Genomic DNA, 14,065 nt, shown 5'->3' on the forward strand with positions numbered 1-14,065 from the left:
CCTCTCAACTCTTATATCAAATCAGTTTCAAACCCCCTTCAAATCATACTAATATTTCTTTACTCCCACTTGCATATCTCTCTCTCATTCCCATTTTGGCTGCTCAGCTTATAACAAATATATAAAATCTAAAAATCTTTTTGAGTCTAAAAACTAGACCAACAGACTGTGAGTGATTCAGTGATTGCATTCTTGAAGAAATGTATGCAGATACTGGACTTTTGTACCCTTATTTGCAGAATTTCTCCCCTGATATTCACCAATTTGAAGAGTATTATGATTATCAGAAGTCCAATGTTTCAATGGTACCCTTTTCTTCTCTATTTCTTTGTTATTTGCTTGTGTTTTTTATTTCTAGTTAATTTTGGTGATCTGCATTTCTTTGATGGGTTTTTTGAACTTATGTTTATGAATTATGAGCTTAAATTTATGTGTATATGCTATAATTCAAATAGTATAAGCGTTTAGCAGCAATCGGCTAGATCATGAGTTCAAATTCTCTTAAAAACGGCAGATGGATTAAGTGAAAGTATCTATCTTTTAGCAAGAATCTAGATGAAAGTTCATTTCTTTTGTATTCTTTAGTTATGTTTTACTTTTATCAAGAAGTCAAATTTTAGATTTTAAGGATCTTCATTTTTGGGTGTGTATAATTTGACTTCTTGATTGTATATTAAATCTTTTATCTTTTTAGATTTTTTTAAGCAAGAATGATCTTTTTACTTATATTTTCTTCTTTGTTTGGTAGATTAAAAAACAATGGAAAAAGTCTAAATTTGGAAGCTTTTTGTTTAAGTTGATTTGGGTTTTCCATGTAGTTATTTTCTTTCTTCTTTGATCAACATTTTCTTAGCAACCAAATAAGTTTAAAATGGAAATATTAGATGCTCTCTTTAGCAAACATTAGTGGATCTGGAAAAAGATTTCTTAAAGGAAAATGATTGCACTGTCTTAAGTTCCGTGTGCTTTTAGTTTTTTTCTATTTCTTCCAATTGCATGATGTGAATCAGTTTTTTGGTTTTTTGTTTTGTGAAAATTCTTTTGTGTTTCCACTCACAAGTTTTTATATAATATGGAAAAGCACTTGGTTCATTATTTTAGGCCACAATAAGGAAAAAGGTGAGAGAGTTAAATGGAGAAATGATTCTCCACTTATATAGTTTATGGGAAAAAGCTCAAATAAAGAACAATTTAACCCTTTAAAAGACTTACTGTAGGTATTTGCTTTTGTTTAAAGTGGGTGTTTTTGCTATGCAAATGATATCATCATCCTTATTAATCCTGTCTTTGATCTTTGTTTGGAATTGGACAACTTAAAAGGAACTGGATTCTAAACTAGGTATGGACACAGACATACGGGACATTTAGACACGGAAATTGCGAAACAGTATGTAAAAATGAAGTTTCGTGTCCGAAATACTTTTGAAATAGGACACGTTGATTGAATGAAGTGTCCGTGCTACCTAGATTCTAAATACAGGAGTTTTTGCATTTTGTATATTTTCTCTGCTATTATTATTAAAGATGACATGAGTTCAGCATTCAATTTGTTTATCAAATCTTGATTTTACATCACAGAGAAGATTTTGCGTTGCCCGTGATTCTCTTAGTTCTGGAGTTGAACTTCTAAAATGGTTTAGATCAGTTAAGAAGACACTTTAAGAAGTCGAATTGAGAAATTCAATGGCTGTAATGTAAGTTTGGGTATTTGTTCAAGAATTGGATGCTTTTTAGCATATGCTTGACACTTGACAGTTCTTACTCATTAGTTTAACTTCACTTTTAAACCGTACCAAAGGACTATAATTAGATGCCTTTGGCTACTTATGCAGCACGGAAAAAGAAACGAGTGAAATTGGAAACGGAAGAACAGAAAACGCAGAAACACTTTCAATTACAATAGTACATCCATAAATTTGCCTTTTCATTACAATAGTACAGTCTGAATTTGTAGATTCTCTTGAATGCAGAATATGTTTACGCCTTATACATCCATAAAGTTTCAAACTATCGCTTTCAATTCTCGACATATGTTCTCAGTTGCTATCCAATCTCATAGTCACAGCTTAATTAAGAATCTCATACCAACAGCTTACTTTTTGAAGTTCTGTTCAATATTCAAATCATACCGACTTTCTCATGTAATTTGCTTGTTTTGTTCTTTGTTAATGTAGAGCAACATGATCTCGACGTGTACTATATCAGAATATGACCTAGGAGGAGAAGGGGATCTATTCAAGGCTGCCGAAGCTATCATTGAAGAGCCACTTCTTGATCTTGATCCCATGACAGCAACCATTTCAATGATCTCGTGCGGTGAAGAAGTCATCTCCTCACAAGGATTGAAGGTGGCAGATATCGAATCAATCCAAAATGAGCAACTTCTGAGTGAGGTTTATTATGAATGCAAAAAAGACCTCATGGAAAAAACTAATATAGATATATCACTCTCTGAGATTCTAGACATCAAGATTCCCATGGCGATGACTGAAGAAAACCAGATTCAAGAGAACAAATTCCTTTCTGAGGCGCCATTGCCGAAAAGTGTAAGCTCAGGATGCCTGAGCTCAATGGATTGGGTGCATGGATCTGCAGTGAAACCGAATTTTTTAGACTTTTCAGGAATGGATCTCGGAGCTGTTTATGGGATGAGACGAGCATACAGTGAGGGAGACATAAAGGTCAGACTCAATTATTTATTATTTTGTTTTTGCCTTTTTAGTACTATTCTGATAACATGTGCCTAAATTTCTCGAGTTGTTTATGTTCTCCGCTTGATTTTAGTGTCCTTAAATTGGGTAATATGTCGAACTTTAACCCGTCAATGGTTCTATGCTGTTATGCCATTACTGAGTATATTTAAGTGTTTCAAAATGATTTAAATGAAACATTTCTATGCAATTGAACTCTGATGATGAATTGGCTTTAGATTCGTTGCACCATTTCTTCATGATGAGTCTAAACTTGTCTAGAATCTGTTTTGTTAGACTCTTGGAAATGGAAATGGAAATACAAGCCTCGTTCAATCTCCCCTTGATCGGCCAGTATTTATCACCAGCTGCACTTCTGAGGATCGGTGGGAGAAGCTTTCCAGGTACAGGAACAAGAAGACTAAGAGGAATTTTGGCAGGAAAATTAAGGTAACTAAATGAATAGCCCTTAAATTTCGGTCGCATGTTACTTAAGATTCATTGTGCTGGACATTGATACTAATCTTGATTTGGATGCTGCAGTATGCATGCAGAAAAGCTCTTGCAGACAGTCAACCAAGGATCCGAGGAAGGTTTGCAAAGACGGAAGAATCCGATGTATTTAAGATGCAATAACTTCTTACTAATGCATGAATAAAAGGAACGGAAGGAAATAGTTTAGTTCCAATGCGTAGCAGCATAAGCCTGGAAAATAGATTTGACGGAAGCTAAAACGAGTATTGTTAAATAAATCAGAATCCCCCTCCCCCCCCCCCCCCCCCAACTATTGCAAAGTAGCTGATCTTTTATTTGCTGTAGTAACCAAATTGCCAAAAGTAGAGTTGTACATAGTGTTTGTGTTGAATAATAAGAGGTAGCAGAATGCAGGAAAGCTGTACTTGTTCATATATAAATATGTTATGCAATGAATTTTGGTTATAGCTTTTGATGATTCTTCTGCAATTGCTCATCATTTCTTCAAGCTTTTCACAGGTTAATGGTATAGGCACTTGAGACATTGAGAGAGGGAGGAAACTCCTTCTTGGGTACTCTGCAAATTTACCATCTTGTTAAATCTCAAATGTCAATCAGAATATGCAGCAGTTGAATCAGAATTCTTTTCAATCTGGCTTTAACTTCACCTATGATTTTCCAATAGTCCGGATTTAACTTCCATCTAGCTCAAAATTCACTAAAATTTATCTGTACTTTTAAATTTTTTTACTTTATTAAGGTCTAAGTGGACTGGAGCCTATCCAAATCCAAGGACAGTTCTACCCTGAGTATATAGGATTTTTAAAAATGTTATACAATGAGAACTTAAGGATCATGCATTGTGATGTTTCGTTGATGTTTCCAGAAATACTTTTAAAGCTTTATATTTGCTATTTTTATTCCATGCAACGATCGTCGAGCTTTTTTATTCACTTGCTTTACAACCAGAACAGCCCCTTCATCCTTTGGTCATCTTCCTCTTCCTCATTATGAAAATTTCTTGTAATAACAAGATTTCTGACATACCCAACTGCTAAAAATACTTGGAAGAGACTTCATGACCATAAACCACCGTTTTAACTGCACCATAAATCAAAGTCCAAAGCTTTATAAATTAAAAAACTTTTACATAAATTCTTTCAGAAAAGAACTTTAAATAAAATAAATACTTGCCGAAACTCTTACTACCAACTGGTCATCGAATTTGAAATTCCATTAACCTATGCAAAGATACCATCTTTTTAGTCATACCATCATGCAAGCCCGACCCACTAACCGTTCTGTAACCTCAAATTTCCTCGAAAAATACACAACACAGAAGCATTTCAAAGTTCATAGCTTCAGCTGTTGGCTGTTGCGCATCTCGGCCACCGGCGGTTCACTCTGATGGCCGACCACCTGCTACAAGTTCCCTCCGGTCAAACTGTTACTTCTGATTAGTATTTTTCAGTCCAACCTCAATACAGAAAATTTTGCTGTACGCACCCACAGATTTTTCTCCTCTTTCAAATGCACGATTTGAAAATAGTCATCCCCATTAATTAATTAAACCGTACTTAAAATTAGTTAAACATTTATGATTTAACACAAAAAAAAAAAAAAAACATAATAGGATTAAAGCAAAACCAAACAGAATTAACTAAATACTTGGTATTTTCATAAATAAATCAAACTACCCAAAATATTAAATATCCCTCCAAGAAAATGGTGGGAAAATTTTCTTTCATGCCTCACCTTGGTCATAAATGTCATCCATCAAATAATGAACCAATTAACCACCGTACCGCCACCGCACCACCACCACCGCTCAATATGCTTACTTTTCATCCACCGTGCCACCAAAGCTTGCCACCCCATTACACATATGTTGGAGTTGCAGAAACAAATTATGTAATAATATTACAATCTTAAAAAAGCTTCCATTCCAACTTTATTGGAACAAAACTTTAAACATTGCAGCTCAATTCATCAAGCAATACGCAAATATTAAATTTTTCTCAATCAAACCAAATTACAGAGCTAATTAAAACAAGAAAAAAATAAAAATAAAATCACACGTCTTAAATCTGAAATTAGTACCCACGTAACCTCATTATTCACTCACGCACAACATAAACTAGATAACACAGACCTTTTTATTTTCTCTCTCTAATTTCTCTCTCTAAAAAAAACATTTCGAGAGAAAAAGATTCAAACTTTCATAATCTCCGGTCAGTATTTTAATTAAATTTTTTGTGGGTTAGCATTACAATTCGTCACATATCTTTTTCTTTAACTATACTCTTCGTAAAAACAGTTAGAGAGAGAACCAAAAAAAAATTAAATTTTTTAAAAATTATATTCTAGAGAGAGAAAGTTACTCAGATCTCTGTTCTTCATCGATTTTTCTTTTTTTGCTCTCTACAATTTTAATTTGATTCTATTAATTTTCTATTAAGTTACTTCAGCTTGTTTTTACAGGTAAATTGAACCGTACCTCTGTTTTTATCGATTTAATTGGCTGCTTAGGGTTTCAAATTGGGGGTTTAATAGTCAATTTTTTTTGAATTGTAAGATATGAGAAGAGAATTTTAATCCATGAGGTGATTGATTTTATTCGATTTTATTAATTAAATACTCGGCACACAATGATAATCAAGCGGAAATTAAAATCTCAAATGCCGAGTTTGAAACGGTGTAAACTCAGTGATTCATCTCAGGAAGAAGATGATAACTCGGTTTCAATTCGTAAGAAGAAGAAAAAATTGAACGGTTATTACTATCCTGTTAATCTTCTCGGAGAAGTTGCCGCTGGTGTAATTCCGGTTGCCGGTATGCTCCGGTCATCTAGTAATGTCGTTGACTTGGATAAGATATTTGCTGCTGCCTGGTGCACTGAAGTTTCGTGTTCTCCTCCTCCTGCTGCTGACGTGGAATTGGAACGTAAATCGTCGGTATGTCGAGATTCGGGTGCCATTGGAGTTTCGTCGCGTCCTCCGCTTGTTCGGACTTCCAGAGGGCGGGTTCAGGTATTGCCGTCGAGGTTTAAAGACTCGGTTATTGAGAATTGGAGGAAGGATAGTAATAATAGTAGCTTGGCTGCTGATGATGATGATGATGATGATGATGGTAATGATGATGACGACGATGATGATGATTTTGAGTGTCGTATTAATTATAGTAGTAAGAAACATAAAGAGAGAGATAAGTTTAGTTTCCGCAAACCGAAGATTTGTAATGGAAATGTGAGAAATGGTGGATTTAAGTCTCGTAAATATGCTACATTGCGCGAGGAAGAGAGGGGAGGTGGAAGAGAGGAATTTGGGTTTAAAAAGTATTTGAGTTCGCGGAGTACACTTAGCTCGTTGCATGAACAGTTGGTGGAAGATGATGACGACAAGCGTGCATTTGTGCAGTTAAGTACCTTGGATAGGCCGGAGAGAAAACCTGGGGTTTTTGGACCGGAGGATTTCTATTCGGGTGATATAGTGTGGGCAAAGTCAGGGAAGAAGGATCCGTTTTGGCCAGCCATTGTTATTGATCCAATGACGCAAGCGCCGGAGCTGGTATTGAGATCCTGTATACCTGATGCTGCCTGTGTTATGTTTTTTGGTCACCCTGGAAATGAGAATCAAAGGGTATGATATATGAATTCTAAATTTTTTTTAGGATTCTTTTTCCTTTTCATATGGATAGTATTACCTGCAATTAGTAAGCTATGATGATAATGTTACTTTTGGAAGGATGTGATTATGAGCATTAATTATGCTGCTTTCAATGATCTGACAGGATTACGCATGGATTAGACGTGGGGTGATCTTTCCATTTATGGATTTTGTAGATAGGTGCATATCTTTTCTCTGCTGTTGTTGAATTAGTCAGTATGGAATTTTAGACTTGTCTGACTTAGGTTGTTGATAATATAGGTTCCAGGAGCAACCCGAATTGATGGGAACTAAGGCATGTAGTTTCCAGGTGGCAATTGAGGAGGCATTTCTGGCAGAACAGGGATTCACAGAGAAATTGATACATGATATAAATATGGCAGCTGGGAATCCAACATATGATGAATCTGTTATTAGATGGCTTCAAGAAGCTACTGGTTCAAACCAAGAGCAGGACTTATACTCTCCATACCAGGCAAGTTACTGCTCCTCTCTTCTTCTTTCCTATTGTAAACTCCCCTGATATTTGGTATGATGGCAATAGACCATATCAAGTTAGCAACATAGACGGTAGAATGGTCGGTTATGTTACATAGCGATTCTAGATATAACTTCATGGAATAAACTTTTAGCTTCTTTGGGTTGAACTTTTTGCTTCTTTGGTGACTGAAGAATTTTGAATGTTAAAGGATCGCTCCCAGCACAATTATACCCAATTACTATTAGTAATGTTTTTATTTTTGGAGTTGTGTTGGGTACCTGGAGGCTGTCCTAGCTAGAGGCATAGGAGAGTAGGAGCTCAAAAGCATTACAGGAATTATGTTTCAACCTGTTTGAGGAGACTCTTTCATTCCTTTGTTATTGGAAAATAGTTCCTTGAGCTAATTCACTGGTGGGGTGTTTTTTTCTTCTAGAATAAAGTCACTGAAAATAGCTCGTCTCCTATGCTCGTTGATTTTACTTTCTTCTACTCTTTCTTTTTTAACGTGGCTCTAATCTTAGTAATTTCTATTCATGCGGGTAGAGAGCAACAACTCTTACTTTACTTAAACTAGCATGTATTTTGCTTTAATTTTCGTCTGACAAGAGAAGATATTAGAGCCTGAACATTAAGATTCTAATATATGTATATATAGGTGTGTATATTTTAAATTCAAACTTTTGGTTTATATGGTTCAGGATATATTGGGAGACAACAAAGCCATGCGACCCTGTGAAAGTTGCGGTTTAAGCCTTCCTTTTAAATTATCAAAGAAGATAAAAGCTTCAATTCCTGGAGGCCAGTTCATGTGCAAAACATGTGCTAAGGTACCATGGCTTAGGATTTTACCAGTAATGCATTTAAAATTCTCTCAACCGTTGTCTCATTTTTAAGAAATGCATAATTTGTTAATGCAGTTGACCAAATCAAAACATTTTTGTGGTATATGCAACAAGATATGGAATCGTTCGGACAGTGGGAGCTGGGTGAGGCAAACTTTAGTCATTGTTTATTTAAATATCCTGGATATGAAATACCTTTTATTATTGTTATTTATTGTTTTTTCTGTATCTACTTGCTATCAGGTGCGATGTGATGGCTGTAAAGTTTGGGTCCATGCTGAATGTGACAGAATTTCTAACGGCCATTTTAAGGTCTGTCTTTGGTGGTTAATGAAGTTGTGTCTCCATTCTATTTGCATTAATGAAATTTCCAACTTTTCTAACCTATTTATTCTGCTTGAAGAATCTTGGAGCCACTGATTATTACTGCCCTGCTTGTAAAGCAAAATTTAGTTTTGAACTGTCTGATTCAGAGAAAGGGCTTCCAAAATCCAAGTATGCCGTTTTTTTATATATATGTCCTTGAGAAGTATTTTACTGCTAAATTCTTTTCTTCAGTTTATTTATGTATATTTGTTGTCTATGTTGTTTAAACAGATTGAACAAAAGTAATGGTCAATTGGCACTACCTAATAAAGTTACTGTAATCTGCTCAGGAGTAGAAGGCATATATTACCCAAGCTTTCACCTGTAAGCAACATAGCTTTTTAAGTTCACAAGTTCCATTTGCTTTTGTCTTTTTATCGCTGCTGTTGTATAGGATATTTTCATAAGTTTATACCCTTGTATACTCATTTATTATGTTAACATTTTTATGCTGCATATTCAAACTTGTGGTAGGTGACATACAAGTGTGAATAGATACAAATAATTTAGGTCATTTTATGTTTTTTACTGTCTCACATATTTGTATATATAAACAGAGAATTTCTGAACTCTAAAGATTTTGATTATCTAGTTTTTCTTTTCCCTTTATATCTGAAACATATATTCAGTTCATTTATGTAAGTATATTCTTTATAGGGTCGTGTGCAAATGTGACTTCTGCGGGCCAGAAAAGCAAGCACTTAGTGAATGGGAACGTCACACAGGTTCTAAAGTTAAAAATTGGAGGATCAGCATTAAGGTGAAAGGTTCCATGTTGCCTCTAGAACAATGGGTTTGTGTTCTATCCCTCAGGCTCTTGTGCATATCTCTCTGAAGTTCATATTTTCAATTTGCTATCTTTCTGACTTTGCAGATGATGCAGCTAGCTGAGCTGCATGCACGTGCTGTTTCTACCAAACCTCCAAAGCGACCTTCCAATAAAGAGCGAAAGCAGAAGTTGCTTGCATTTTTGCAAGGTATGTTTCTCTTCTGTCATGGCAAATTGCATTCTGGCTGTTTTGTTTTTCTTCTGCATCATCTGAATTTTTCTTGAATTAACTTTTTTTTTATTATTATATTGCAGAAAAATATGAACCTCTTTATGCAAAGTGGACTACAGAACGTTGTGCTGTATGTAGATGGGTTGAAGATTGGGACTACAACAAAATTATTATTTGCAACAGGTACTGCAATTATATCATCAATAGGGATGATATTTTTTCTAACTATTTTGTTTAAGGTTTTATCTCAGACATGATATATGTTATTATAGAATTGTAGTATGGCCTGAAAGACAATGACATACAGCATTTTACAGACACACGACCAAATTTATTAATCTATAAGTAACAGGGTACTCTTAGTCTAAATTACTTGTAACCATTCTTATCACATACTTGATCTCCTGAGACACATATTTTCTTCTACACCTGCCAGATGTCAGATAGCAGTTCATCAAGAATGCTACGGAGCAAGACATGTGCGGGATTTCACGGCCTGGGTTTGTAAAGCATGTGAAACACCTGATGTTAAGCGAGAGTGTTGTCTTTGTCCCGTGAAAGGTTGGTTACTTTATTTAGTCATTAACAATGACATTGTTCTCTTTGTAGTATCACATAATCTTCTACGACAAGAATTTATGTTTATGCTGTAACACAGCCTGTAAAATATATTTCCTTTTAGTTGGAATGGTTAGATCTCATTTCCTTCTAAGCTTATAATGAAGATACCGATTGCTTAATAATAACAAGACAATTGCTTTTGGCGACGGCAGCCCTCTTAATTTGATGTATTCACCAGGATTCTTTTTCTGTTGGTTGTCAGATATCATGTATAGATTTTGAATACATTAGAAATTTGTAATTGGTTTCGTTCTTGCTGTTTATTCTCATTGTACTTACTTTCCTGGATTGTTAGGCGGTGCTCTAAAGCCGACAGATGTTGAGACATTATGGGTTCATGTTACGTGTGCTTGGTTTCAACCTGAAGTATGCTTTGCTAGTGATGAAAAGATGGAACCTGCTCTTGGCATCTTAAGCATTCCGTCAAGTAATTTTGTAAAGGTAGAATATTCATTTTAGTCACCTCTGAATTATATCTACTGAAGCTTAACACACTTAAGGTTCACAATTATACTCAAAATTTCTTCAAGTACTCTATCAAGAGTGGAGGTTTTGAAGCTTTATTCTAATAAACGCAACAAAAATGTGTGCAGAACTTCAAGGTGGTGTTTTGGTGCTTTAATCTCGGCATTTTTTTGTCTTGTCTTTGTTTTAAATCCTCTCGGTTTTAGTCTCTAGATAATGATAGCAAAAAGAGGGAACTAGATATAACAATTCTCTTCCCATAAGTTCATTTGTAGATTATAAGTAATTTCTAAATGCAACATGCCATCATTTGTCTTATTTTTTTTGCCACTCTTCAGCTTAATGCTGAAAAGTGTCCATCTCCTTTTCGAAACTCTTAAGCAGTAGATCTGACTGTAATATTGATCTTTTTATATTGCATGCACTGCAGATTTGTGTCATTTGTAAGCAAATTCATGGTTCCTGCACTCAATGCACCAAGTGTTCCACTTATTACCATGCAATGTGTGCTTCAAGGGCAGGGTACCGCATGGAGGTGAGTTAGTTGTGATGCTGAAGCAAATTTCTAATGCTTTGCTTTGGTAGTTGTCTTCTGGAATTTGTTTTGCAATGATAATTACTTCGGAATTTTGGCAATTTTTGATTGTGTATATGTGTCGTCTCACTTACAGCTGCACTGCTTGGAGAAATATGGGCGGCAGACGACAAAAATGGTTTCATATTGTGCATATCACAGGTACAAAGTTCTTATATGTTATAATGAAGCCAATCACCACTCCCTTTCAGTCATTTGCATTTGCTCATAGTTCTTTTTCTGGTGCAGGGCTCCTAATCCAGATACTGTTTTGATCATACAGACTCCTGTTGGGGTGTTCTCTACCAAAAGCCTTGGTCAAAATAAAAAGAGGGCTGGTACGAGGTTAATTTCTTCTAGCAGAGTGAAACTCGAAGAGTTGCCAACAGAAGAAATTACCGAGGTTGAGCCACACTCTGCTGCAAGGTGTCGGGTCTTTAAAAGAGTAAACAACAATAAGAAGGTACCTCCTAATCTTCAGTTCCAAACCAAAATGTTTAGCAGATTCATTTTTATCTATGAAATTGTTTCATTCTCAGAAGTCTGTTTCTAGAGATTGAACTTTCTCCTTTTATTGTTTGGTTTGCTAGAGAACAGAAGAAGAAGCTACTTCGCACCGATTGACCGGACCTTGCAATCATCCTTTAGACCTGATACAGAGTTTGAATTCATTCAGAGTAAATGAGTTTTCTCTCTCGTTTTCAGTTTTATATGGGATTGGAATTTTTGTTCACTTTTTGATTTAGTTTTCACGAGTAAACAATTTAGAATCAAGCTTAATTGTTGTTATCTCATGGCACAGGTAGTTGAGGAGCCTGAAAGTTTTTCTTCTTTCAGGGAAAGACTTTACCATTTGCAGGCAATTCCCATTTCCTCTTTCAATAATTATCTTTTAATTTATATGTTATCCTTCTGACTTCTCTGTGGGTGTGTGTATGACCTCAGAGAACTGAAAAAGATCGAGTTTGCTTTGGTAGATCCGGGATTCATGGATGGGGCCTTTTTGCGAGGAGAAATATTCAAGAAGGAGAAATGGTATGTTGTTTTTGTCACAGCTAAAAAATTGGTCCTTATTCAAGCATTTTCATTAGTGTGAAGTCTTTTGCTCTTGCTCTTCTCCAGGTCCTTGAATACCGTGGTGAACAAGTTAGACGTAGCATTGCAGATCTCCGAGAAGCACGTTACCGTTCAGAAGGAAAAGATTGCTATGTAAGTTCGTTTTTCTTTGTTTCTTTTTATTCTACGCAAACTGCACTAGAGAAGAGGCAGTTGTTTGAGGATGAACTTTGATGTGTTTCTCCTTGGCAGCTTTTCAAGATAAGCGAAGAGGTAGTGGTGGATGCCACTGACAAAGGAAACATAGCACGCCTGATAAACCATTCAGTAAGTCTCGGTTTACCAACTTAAAATATGTTTTCGATGAAGCTTGTGTGTTTGTAAACGAAATTAAAATGATTGCATGGAATTCTTAAATTTTGTCAAATATGGCCCCAAACAAGTTATTTTTGTTTATCAAAAAATCTATTAACATAAATTTGGTACAGTGCATGCCGAATTGCTATGCAAGGATCATGAGCGTGGGCGATGATGCAAGTCGCATTGTCCTTATCGCCAAGACAAATGTGTGCGCCGGAGATGAGTTAACGTAAGTATCTCGTTTCCTTCAACTTTGGAGTTCATAGTTATAAATTATTCACAAATTCACTGTATCTTCACATCGAGCAGGTATGATTACTTGTTTGATCCTGACGAGCCGGATGAATTCAAAGTTCCATGTTTGTGTAAAGCTCCAAATTGTCGGAAATTCATGAATTAGGTTATACACACTCATTGTTTCTCCACAAGGAGCACTAACCCAATCCCATGTGTAGAGGGATTTCACAGCCATATAGAGTGTAGTTTTTACCAAAAGGAAAGTGTAATTCTTTTTCTTCTTTTTTCCTTGTGTGTCAACAATGTTCAAGCTCAATAAAAGTTATAGGTTTGCCTGGGGTTTGGTTCAGGCATTTTGTGTATATATGTATTCAATAAACTTTTCATTCTCTTATAATTGAAAAAAGAGTCATTTCAGCTAGTAACTGCAAAGCTTCATAATAGAATCCTCAGGGTGTAAACGGGCTGAGTCGAGCTTGAGTTAATAGAATCCTCAGGTTATAAACGGGCCGAGTTGAGCTTAAGTTATGCTAAGTTTCAATGTAAGTGTGTTAAGCTTGAGTTCGTGCTCAAGTGACATATGAGCTACACGAATTCGAGCTTGATTCGAATTTAATAAAAAATAACAATGATTATTAATAGTTGAATAACTATCAAGAGTTCAATTTTTGTTTTGAGTTGATTTCGAGTAATTTGTAAGTAGCCCAATTTGTTTAGTAATTAGTGTTTTAAAAATCCAAAAGACGTGGCTACCCGCTCAGGGTGGAACTATCATTTAAATTCGTTAAATAAAAACTAAATTTATTTGTCTGATATGTATGATATATATCGAATAATAAATGTATATATCAAAAATTCTAATGAGTAAATGGATTAAAAAGTACAAATATACTATATTTCAATTAATAGCTCTAAATTTAACTACTTCAATGATTTTTGACTATTAAGATTTTTTTCCGATTTAAAAAGGTTGAATCGATATTTTTATCAAAATTAAACTATTTTGACCTTTTATTTCTAGTCGAATTGGTTGAATCGGCCGGTTCGGTTATTAAAACACTTGCAGCAGTAACATATAAAAGGTAAGATTAGATTATGTACAGATGAAGCAAGAAATCAATTTGAGGGTGGCTATGCCCATGTACAGTAACATGAACCAGCAGAATAATGAAAATAAAATAAGCAGACCACACCCTTTATTAGCAGGTTCACTACTCGTGCTAAGATCAGATT

The 14,065-nt window shown here is 35.2% G+C and overlaps 2 protein-coding genes across 5 annotated transcripts; both read left to right on the top strand.

Moving 5' to 3' along the window:
• LOC126674422 (zinc finger protein CONSTANS-LIKE 1) lies at positions 1-3,636 on the top strand. 2 transcript variants are annotated; one of them, XM_050368867.2, is made up of 4 exons: positions 1-305; positions 2,175-2,681; positions 2,988-3,140; positions 3,234-3,636. In XM_050368867.2, the coding sequence occupies exons 1-4, from the start codon at positions 201-203 to the stop codon at positions 3,324-3,326; spliced, it is 858 nt and encodes a 285-aa protein (XP_050224824.1). In that variant the 5' UTR covers positions 1-200; the 3' UTR covers positions 3,327-3,636. The 2 variants fall into 2 exon arrangements, with proteins under 2 accessions (XP_050224824.1, XP_050224825.1); XM_050368868.2 differs by lacking the exon at positions 1-305 and adding an exon at positions 860-1,694.
• A 1,529-nt stretch (positions 3,637-5,165) lies between these two features.
• Positions 5,166-13,194, top strand: LOC126673317 (histone-lysine N-methyltransferase ATX4). Of its 3 annotated transcripts, XM_050367409.2 has the most exons (24): positions 5,170-5,395; positions 5,646-6,802; positions 6,954-7,009; positions 7,091-7,304; positions 8,009-8,137; positions 8,228-8,296; positions 8,396-8,464; positions 8,556-8,647; positions 8,750-8,842; positions 9,176-9,311; positions 9,393-9,495; positions 9,603-9,702; positions 9,956-10,080; positions 10,436-10,581; positions 11,036-11,140; positions 11,277-11,341; positions 11,429-11,642; positions 11,770-11,856; positions 11,982-12,038; positions 12,125-12,214; positions 12,302-12,388; positions 12,488-12,562; positions 12,724-12,824; positions 12,905-13,194. In XM_050367409.2, exons 2-24 carry the CDS (start codon positions 5,813-5,815, stop codon positions 12,993-12,995), a joined length of 3,294 nt encoding a protein of 1,097 aa, XP_050223366.1. In that variant the 5' UTR covers positions 5,170-5,395; positions 5,646-5,812; the 3' UTR covers positions 12,996-13,194. The 3 variants fall into 3 exon arrangements, with proteins under 3 accessions (XP_050223367.1, XP_050223366.1, XP_050223365.1); XM_050367410.2 differs by having other exon boundaries at positions 5,166-6,802; positions 9,402-9,495; XM_050367408.2 differs by having other exon boundaries at positions 5,170-6,802.
• Positions 13,195-14,065: the final 871 nt, after the last annotated feature.

This window comes from Mercurialis annua, linkage group LG3, assembly GCF_937616625.2.
Source record: "Mercurialis annua linkage group LG3, ddMerAnnu1.2, whole genome shotgun sequence".
In the NCBI taxonomy this organism is placed as follows: domain Eukaryota; kingdom Viridiplantae; phylum Streptophyta; class Magnoliopsida; order Malpighiales; family Euphorbiaceae; genus Mercurialis; species Mercurialis annua.